The sequence below is a fragment of the Cryptococcus neoformans genome (assembly GCF_000091045.1).
Source record: "Cryptococcus neoformans var. neoformans JEC21 chromosome 11 sequence".
Taxonomy (NCBI): Eukaryota; Fungi; Basidiomycota; class Tremellomycetes; order Tremellales; family Cryptococcaceae; genus Cryptococcus; species Cryptococcus deneoformans.
In genome coordinates this window covers 180,850-190,000 of record NC_006680.1, presented here as the reverse complement: position 1 = coordinate 190,000, position 9,151 = coordinate 180,850, and the positions used below count along the sequence as shown (strand labels likewise).

The window sequence follows — 9,151 nt, the reverse complement described above, 5'->3', positions numbered from 1 at the left end:
TTCCATCTTCAGACTCGTTATTCTCCTATCTGCGCGTTGTTCCTGCCGGTCACGACAAACCACTCTCGCCTCGCCCAGCCCCTCCTCCCTCTGACGATATCTACGCTCCTCTCGTCCACAACCCTTACATCCCATTCTGGCATATCTGGAAGCCCATGACCCCTTGGTCAAAGAGGAATTGGGATAAGGGTAGCGAGGAAGGGCTCAGAACCCAGAGACCTGATTATTTTGCAGCTGTCATCCAGTATGTCTGCATGGATTGTATGCAATGGAGATTATCACTAACGCATATATTTGCTTCAGGGCGAGGATCACGCCTCTGCCCACTATTCATCAACTTGAAGAAATTTACGCTATGCTGCCCGATGAACCCAAAGGTCCAATCAAGCGATACGGTCCCCAATACCAGCGCCCTCCTCGCGCCCAAGCGTCAAAGCCCCATATACAGACCCCCACTCAGATTCCTTCTCGTTTACAATCGCTCTTAGAGCGTATGGGTTGGAAGCAGCAGGCGAAAACAAAGCCACAGGCCCCTAATGTCAACGTTGGAGCGCTCCGTAATGGCGATAGAGGATTCATTGTGGGTGTCAATGATTCAGGTAATAATGCTTGGATTCGTTTCGGAAGAACAGACTTTTCGCAGACTCCAGCAATCTAGAGAAGGAGTCGCATTCCAAGATGATGAACTTTACGATATGCTAGGCGTACATGTACAGTTACATAATGCGGAATCATAAAAGCTCAAACACGAACTTTTTACCAACCAGTTTCCTTTTCGAAACGGTCAAGCTGAGCTACTGATGAGGCGACCTCTTTCTGTCTAGCTGTTCTACGATAGAAGATGGGACAATCGGCAGAGGTGCAAATAACGTCCTAGCGTGCTGTGTCAGCATTACCGGCAATGACAGGCCATCTGCAGCCTGCTACTCACTTGATGTAGTGAGCCCTGACATCTCTGGCATTGTGTCCATAATCGCGCAAAGTCGATTTGCAATGCTGAGGTTTGAGCAACTTGCTTTTGGTACAATTCTGGAAGCTTTGGTCGACAGTTAACGCAAACGGCACTCTCTACTCGCAATCAGCGATCAGCGATTGATTTTGATACATGGTCATGACCCACCGTTCTTGCCTCGAAGAGGGGTTCTACAGCCCATACACGTCACCGTTTTGACCGCAAACTTCATCAACCCGCCAATGGTAGGTGTGGCAATCTGGATTGTTCTTGTATGATCACCGTGAACTGATTCGAGGATAAGCTTAATTGCGTAATATTCACTGTTTTGACTTACGCAAGCTATTGGCTTTCTCACCAAGGATAGGCTCGAAAATCCTCATCAATGGCTTTGAAAGTTGGTTTTCCAGATAATATCGGGTGTCAATGGGAACATTGTGTTCCAAAACATACAGAGGATCTTCAGACTTTTCGTACGCTGCAGCGCCTTTAACGCCTTTGACAATGACATAGGCCACTCGATCACCCAAACTAGGAGCCGAACCAGCGTCACGCTTCCTCATCCTCTCTACTAATTCAACGTGTGCTTGTTTGGCGGCATAGTCAGCTTTGGCAAGGGCTTTGGTGATCACGAGCTGAGACATGTCAATCTTGTTTTGTAAAAGATCGGCGATAGTGTCCTTGACATAGCTAGAGAATGACATATCAGTGGTCTGTGCTGTTCCATGATTCCGAGGAGCTTACTCCTCAGCACCCTTAACATCTCGATCAATAAGCATCTTGAAGAGACAAGTTTCGATGACCGTGGACACCAAACGACAGTTGTCTCGTCGGACAGTCTAGTGACTCATCATTATCAATTATAACTAGAAAGAACTAGACACGTCGGCTCACCTCAATACCCTTCGTATCCATTTTGTCGTATTTCTCTGGCCGAGTCCAATAGAGGCCGGCGTAACGCTTTTTGCTGATAAGTAGGTAAGGAAAGTAGACCTTTTCGAATTCGAGCTTGATGGGTTTGATAAATTTGCCGGATACGAGATCGGCAGCCTCGGCACCTGCATTGGCCAATTAATCAATGATCTTGACATGACTTGTACATCCGCACTCACCTAGTCTCATCGCTGTTGGCAGATCTGGGCACCCAAATCGCACCATTACAGAATCAGTATCACCATAGACGATTTTGGCATCATGGTCATAACCGTTTTTCATGGAGTACTCTGCCTCGACTTCCTTCTTGGTGAGCTCGATCATCTGTCGACCGTAGGCAGTAACACTTGAGGAAATTGCAAGGCAGGGAAGTTTCCCGACGGTGGCACCGGTGAAACCGTAGACCGAGTTGGCGCTCACCTTCAAAGCAAGTTGTCGACCGTCCAACACGGCTCGCTTGAAAGGATCTTTCTCAACTTTGAGATCTTGCTTGGCTCGCTTTCGGGCAGCCAGAAGATTTTCGAGAATGTGAGGTAGAAGTCCCTTTCGACGTTTGGATGTTGCAAAAAAGTCTATAACGGAATCAGTATGTCCGCCTCATTTTCAGCGAACAGTTCCACTCACCATTGTTGGGTGTATGCACATAGTCTTCTCCTTCGACGAGCTTCAGCCTTTCAATAGTACCCTTATCCAATAATGTTGTATAACACAAATTATGGGCCATCATGATTGAGGGATACAGTGACGCGAAATCCAGAGTGGCAATGGGCACGTCGTAGAAACCTTTACTGGGTTCAATGACAGTAGCACCTTCATACTGCTCATCGGAGCCTTCGCTTTTGAGAGCAGGGATAACATAGCCGGCATCCGCGGCATTTCGGTAAAGCTGAGAGATAACCTTGATTTGCTGACCTCTGGACAGGAGATAGTTGAAAGGAACGCCTGTGACACGTGCCATTTCGGTGTAGTTGACAAAACACATCAACTTGTCCATCAGACGTTGTGGAAGATAGGCATCCTGCAATGATGTTAGTGCCGAAGGTACTTGAATTTGCTGTTACTCACCTTTAAACAGTAAACAGCCAGACGCCTCCGAGAATCCGCAGTACCATTTTGGAGCTCCGTAATGATGGAATGATGGACATCTTCCTTCTGTTCACCTAGGAATTGTGCACAAACGGCGTTGAGAGTATAGCTTCGAAGCTTGTAGTCCCGTTGCATCACTTGCAAAATATCAAGCTGAAGTCGACCTTCCATATTAACAGCTTTGGAATCTCGCTGACCGTAAGCTTTTGAAGAAAAGTGGGTTTCCTTGACTTCGGTTCTGACATCTAAGGAGACATATTAGGGAAGCAACAATAAATGCAGTTTTGAGCGTCACTTACTTCGCAGTCGACCCAAAAAGGCAAAGTCCGGGATCTTCAAAGCTTTGGCACGATCAAGAAGATAGGGCAGATCGAAATTAGAAATGTTATATCCGATAATCATATCAGGATCAACCGTATCTACAAACTTGCGCCATTCAAGAAGAAGCTGTCTTTCGTCTTTGAATTCGAGCACTTGAGATCCGACGATATGAGCACACGTGTTGAGGGTGAATACGTTTCGAATGAAAGGCTTTGATTCCCCTAAAGATACCACTATCAACCAAAACGCTTGCGTAAATGACCAGGGAACTTGGAACCTACCGTGACGGGTTACCATCGCGGCGATTTGAATGACGGGGTCCACATTTGCTTCTGGGAATATGCCTTTGCGGCCAGCACATTCGATGTCAAAACTGAGAACACGAAGAGGTGCAATATCCAGCCATTCATTTTCAGGAGGATGAGAAATCAAGTCCTTATAGCTGAAGAAGGTCCATCTGGTCAGCGGTCTGAGAAAATCCTTCATCTTGCACGTACTTGCATGAGATTTCAATTTGGCACTGTGATTTTTTACTTCCTCCTTCCAGCAGATCATACCGTCCACCGGGAATGCTGACCCAATTCATCCCCACAATCTTCAAAGAATTAGCTCAATTTTTGATTGGTAAAGTGCACTCACTTTCGTATCGATCATGAAACGCATGGTGTATGCAATGTTGCTCTCATAGGTGAGAATTTCAGGAGGGAAAAGACCATTGAAATCTATCTGTCCACGCTCAAAGGCACGTAGAGACGCCGAGAATCATCATCAGCAACATATACAGTGGACAATGTAAAAAACTCATCTTTAACTTTCGATAGGTTCTTGGGATCAGATACGGTGATCTTAATGAACGGTACGGTGTCGTCTCCTCGATAACCCCATAGAGACCGCCGGTTGAAGATAGCACAGTTAGTCACACAAGGACCCAGCGCAGATATAGAAGACTGAGATGTACGTTAGGCCAGATCGCAGTATAACCTGATATGGGAACTCTTACATTGATCTTATCGGCCAGAGGTTGAAGGTCTTTGTTGAGGAAACCGCTAGGGGCTGCAACGTAGAAATATGGCTTGAACCCATATACATGCGCCAAAACTGAATTACCGCTTTTGTTGACTCCAAATAGCCGTAGCGTTGGTCCATGCTTGGGATCAGCTGACTCTTCGATTTCGATCTGCTGAAAAGCTATTACAGCAATTACAGCAATTAGTAAGGTCGATCAGTCATAGCCCGAGGATTACTCACAGATCGTGTCCTTCTTGGCATCAAATGGCGGGACTGGCGGTCGAGGCCACGCCGCAGACGTCTCTATGCTATCTGGAGATATCAGTTAGCAATCGAAATGCCAAGTTCACCGAAAAATACTCACCTCCTGCCGCATCCTCTTCGGCCACAAGCTGTTCTAAAACTTCGGTAAAACTTGGTTGCGGCTCAAGCTCCTTCTGTGATGAGATATCGAGCTTTCTCTTCTTTGTAATGGGTTCTTGTATGGCCATTATGTATACTGGGTTTGGGAGTACACGCTCAAGAAGCAAGAAGAGTAGTTGTTGTTAGAAATGAAGGCCGGAGAAAGGGGAGATAGGGGATGCGAACGAAAGAAAGACGCGACCCGCGCCACCACACATAATAATAATAATGAATCACCTCCAATTCAGCTCGGTCTGGACCGCCTCCACCAGCGCGTCTCCTGGTGCACGCCTATAGGTTGTTGCAAATGAAGGGACGCCTAAAACTCACCGGCTATCATTATCACGTATAACCGATTTGCAGTCTACGACGACAACGGGATTCTTGGTGGATGATCCAACAATTCAGTCACTACTTTTACTCTCGACTACTTCTTCACAACAAGGCATACTGTAACTCACATTTCTATCAATATGATCCATCAATATCACCACAAAGCATTGAAACTGGCTGCTACTTGTACTCGCCGACAAATTCTCGCACGGGGAATGGCCACCGCCAATTCAGTTGTTTCAGGTCGTAAGTTCCATCTGTCTCCGTCGCCGACTGCTCATCACGACCAACTCAAACCAGCTGTTAGCTTCTCTCTCAGCGATGACCAAAGAGGTATTCAAGGTGGGGATAATAATCTTTAACCACCGTTGATCTCGCATGGACTAATTCAAAAACGTCACGCAGAGCTGGCAACTAAGTTCACCCGGGATGTTATCGTTCCCCAAGCAGCTGAGTATGACAGGACCATGGTGAAATTATATGAATATCTCCATAATATTAAACTGACGGTAAATCTGCCACAGGAGTATCCGTGGCCCATCCTCAAAGAGGCCCACTCCTTGGGCCTGCTCAATACACATATCCCCGAAGCTGTAAGTCGGCCTGGCAGGTTCGCAGTTTGTGCGTTACACTTACGCCAGCAATCAGTATGGAGGGCCTGAGCTAGGATTACTGGAATGTGCGATTATCTCAGAATCTCTTGCTTTCGGGTGTTCTGGTATCCAAACTGCAATGGAAGGTGAGTATTCCCTTTCAAGTAGTGGTCGTCAGACTGACATATCCGTAGCGAATGGCTTAGCCGAAGCGCCTTTGATCGTAGCAGCATCTCACGAACAGAAGCGAAAGTACCTAGGACGAATGACGGAGGAACCTTTGATGGCAGCTTATTGTGTGACTGAACCTGGAGCCGGATCTGATGTGGCAGGCATCAAGACTAGAGCCGAGAAGAAGGGTGATAAATGGGTACTCAATGGGAGCAAGATGTGGTACGTCTCTGCTCCATATTCCAATGATTTTGAAGGGCAATTCTGATTCTGGATTTGTAGGATGTATGTCTGCAAACTTCATTTTGCATCGATCTGGCTTACTGACCGCGTATGTAATGTAGAACAAATGCTGGGCATGCTAACTGGTTTGTGAGTTGGCATTATTACCCTCATCACACATTCTAACCAATTTGTTCGAAGTTCGTGCTCGCGATTACGGACCCCGAAGCTTCCCCGAGCAGGGGCATGACTGGATTTATCGTGGACGCGGACACCGATGGTATCATCTTAGGAAAGAAGGAGATAAACATGGGTATGTCTTTCTTTTCCACCTTCCTTGGAACCGACAGTTGTCAGCCACAGTATTGGAACCTGACCTAACCTACTTTTAGGACAACGAGCCTCTGATACAAGAATGGTCACGTTCGAAGATGTTATCGTCCCCGAAGAGAACGTATTGGGATCGCCAGGAGAAGGGTTCAAAAGTGAGAATTCCCGTTCTCTCCTTCGGCCTATGTACAGATATACTAACACTGCTCTGATAGTCGCTATGAAAGCATTTGATATTACGCGTCCCCTGGTATCGGCAGCTGCTGTTGGTCTAGCCCAAAGAGCCCTTGAAGAAGCTACTAAGTACGCCCAAGAAAGACATGTGAGAGAATTTTGATTGGATTTTTGATGAGACAATGCTGAAATTGGAAAACAGACCATGGGCCAGCCAATTATCAACCACCAGGGTGTAGCTTTCATGTTGGCCGACATGGCGATCGGAGTTGAAGCGGCTCGTGGACTGGTCTGGAAAGCTGCTTGGGCGAAGGACTGCAGGCAACGCAACAGTAAATCTAGTTTTACCTTTTGCAGCTGTACACGAAGTACACACAGTACTGTTTTCTAACTTGATATACCTAGCGTTCTATGCGTCGATGGCCAAAGCCTTTGCTGGAAAAACCGCGGTTGAGAATGCTAACCTTGGCGTACAAGGTAACTCGATTGGCTTTGTCACATGCTCTTCTGATGTATAAGCTAACTTCTGCTAGTCTTTGGTGGCGCTGGATTCAACACTGAGATGCCGATGGAAAAGTTGTATCGGTATGTCGCGTTTTAATTTTGTTGGCTTCGACTAACGATCTTCGTAGTGACGCCAAGATTTATGAACTTTGTGAGTGTTTAGACTTCTCTCCCTTTCTATTAGATAACTAACCATTATATAACCCCTTCTTGAAAATAAAGATGAAGGTAAGCCGGTTTTCAACCGTTGTCCTGTGTCTTCCAAGGTAATAAGATTTGACATGCTTTAATTAGGGACTTCCCAAATCCAGAAGCTAATCGTCTCAAAGCACTTGCCTTCTCTATACCCAGCTGCATAATATGCTGGGCATATACGAAGACGAAGCCGGGACATGATGAAGGAAGAAGTGAAAAGTAAGAGGGTGAGTAGACGATGTTGTAACAAGGGAGGATCGAGGAAAGTCAAGCTGGCAAAGCAAACTGGAGCGTTGAGAGGGAAACGGTTTGTATAGTTTCTGAGATCAGAAGATATGTAATGAAAATGATGATTGTAGACAACCCAACCGAAGCAGGGACAGCAATTGCTGTGACAGGATCAGTGAAGCTTTGTACAGTACATGCTCTTTCTACAATAATAGTAAAGGGACATGTATAGAACTATCCATAACCTTTGTGTCACTTAGGACGCAATACATTTGTTCTACAGACGAAGGTGGGTGCTGGTCTCAGCCTTTTCCAACTTTGCCCACCCGAGCAGAATTCTCGTGTCGACGATGGTGACCGATTGAGGAAGAGTGCCATCATGCTCAAGCAACTTGATGCAGCAAGAGTATACCCGTGATCTGAAACGTATGAGCGTGGTGTCCAGACAAGGAATGACTTATCCTTGAACCGATAATTATGACCTCGGAAGAATCGGCAGGCTTTCTACCGTTCCGCGGTTAAGCAAAGGCCTGTTACCAACGTTACCAACGCCATCTAGCCAATATGAAAGACTCATTTTTTGGGCGATTAAAAGGCCCGCGTCGCATGAGTTGGCTTTGGTCTCGTCGGTAAGTTGAAGTGCTTCAGAGCCGTCGATTGCGCCAGTGTATTCTAGTCTCATTGATGTGATGTTCCCTTTGATGGTGTCGAAGAGTAAGTAAGTAGTTGGAGAGGAGGAGTGGGAAGAGAGGAGTGGACCTAGGTATCTGTCAGATTTAAGAGCTGCCAATCAACTCGCGCGCGTAGGCAATATGTATATCCAAAGCAATGTGAGTTGGATACATCCATGCGGAAATGTGTTTCGGCGGTGGATCCTCCGGCAGCTCACGTGTCTTCGGGACACCGTGTTGCACAGTCACCAGCCACTAGTCATCAGCTATACTATTGCCCCTTTTTCTAATCTGGCCATTGTTTGTGAAATGTGAAATTGATCTTATCGTCCGTACCTGATTTAATAATACCAACGCAGGACAGGGCAGAAGGGTTACGAGGGCAGCGCCGCTCCTAGCCTCGGGCGGAGAATCAAACAACTAGTCGTCTCGCGTGGAAGCTTGCGTGAAGAAGGGACAGAGGATGAGATGAAGAGATGGACGAAAGAGCTCGGGAAGGTTGGAGGGAGGCAGTTGGTTGATAGAATATCCCTTATGCTGCAGAGGTATAGAGGATTGCAGAAGATGAAAGTCGAAGTCAGTGGGTGGGACGGAGTGAAGAGTAATCCTTTTATTAGTTACAGTTTAATTGTTATAAAGAGAAAACACATAAATAGAGTAAGTAATTAATGGTACATCAGTCAGAGATGCATTTTTAATTAGTCAGCTGCAGGTGCGTGTGAAGTGACCGCCTTCTTTTTGTTATCTATATGACATCAGAACCAATTGACGTCAAATTTATGACAGAAACAGCCGGACGCATGTGTAGTTAACAAAATTAATTGACATAAGTCAATAGACACCGAAAGGGTTTGAAATATATCACCTTAAATTACAAAAGTGAGATTTGATAATTATTAATAACTAATTTACGACGCGGAAAAGGACTAATTATGTAATGACCTGAAGGTACTTCAAATAGAATTGAAGCTGTATGTGACATACTCGGCCGTAAGTACGTCCGGCGGCTCTATGCGCCTCCGAGAATG

At 46.0% G+C, this 9,151-nt stretch overlaps 3 protein-coding genes across 3 annotated transcripts in view; 2 read left to right on the top strand and 1 right to left on the bottom strand.

The window, feature by feature from the left end:
* Positions 1-1,811, top strand: part of CNK00570 (expressed protein) — a 3,080-nt gene extending 1,269 nt beyond the window's left edge. Inside the window, exons 5-7 of the mRNA XM_024658028.1 lie at positions 13-244; positions 304-1,197; positions 1,257-1,811. Of these exons, the coding sequence (XP_024513705.1) occupies positions 13-244; positions 304-658 (587 nt within the window). The 3' untranslated portion in view covers positions 659-1,197; positions 1,257-1,811. The remainder of the gene's footprint in view (positions 1-12; positions 245-303; positions 1,198-1,256) is intronic.
* Positions 662-4,868, bottom strand: CNK00560 (delta DNA polymerase, putative). Its single transcript, XM_567620.2, has 17 exons — positions 4,665-4,868; positions 4,541-4,612; positions 4,293-4,480; positions 4,098-4,239; positions 3,932-4,038; positions 3,790-3,887; positions 3,574-3,734; positions 3,271-3,513; positions 2,951-3,216; positions 2,510-2,903; positions 2,065-2,457; positions 1,847-2,010; positions 1,697-1,791; positions 1,290-1,642; positions 1,121-1,240; positions 932-1,068; positions 662-873 (listed from the first exon to the last, which is right to left on the bottom strand). Exons 1-17 carry the CDS (start codon positions 4,789-4,791, stop codon positions 757-759), a joined length of 3,177 nt encoding a protein of 1,058 aa, XP_567620.1. The 5' UTR covers positions 4,792-4,868; the 3' UTR covers positions 662-756.
* A 272-nt stretch (positions 4,869-5,140) lies between these two features.
* CNK00550 (conserved hypothetical protein) lies at positions 5,141-7,676 on the top strand. The gene is made up of 17 exons (XM_024658027.1): positions 5,141-5,281; positions 5,336-5,377; positions 5,441-5,505; positions 5,560-5,628; positions 5,684-5,774; positions 5,823-6,021; positions 6,082-6,084; positions 6,144-6,171; positions 6,223-6,334; positions 6,414-6,506; positions 6,567-6,673; positions 6,728-6,857; positions 6,931-7,002; positions 7,059-7,110; positions 7,158-7,180; positions 7,252-7,257; positions 7,324-7,676. Exons 1-17 carry the CDS (start codon positions 5,176-5,178, stop codon positions 7,386-7,388), a joined length of 1,263 nt encoding a protein of 420 aa, XP_024513704.1. The 5' UTR covers positions 5,141-5,175; the 3' UTR covers positions 7,389-7,676.
* Positions 7,677-9,151: the final 1,475 nt, after the last annotated feature.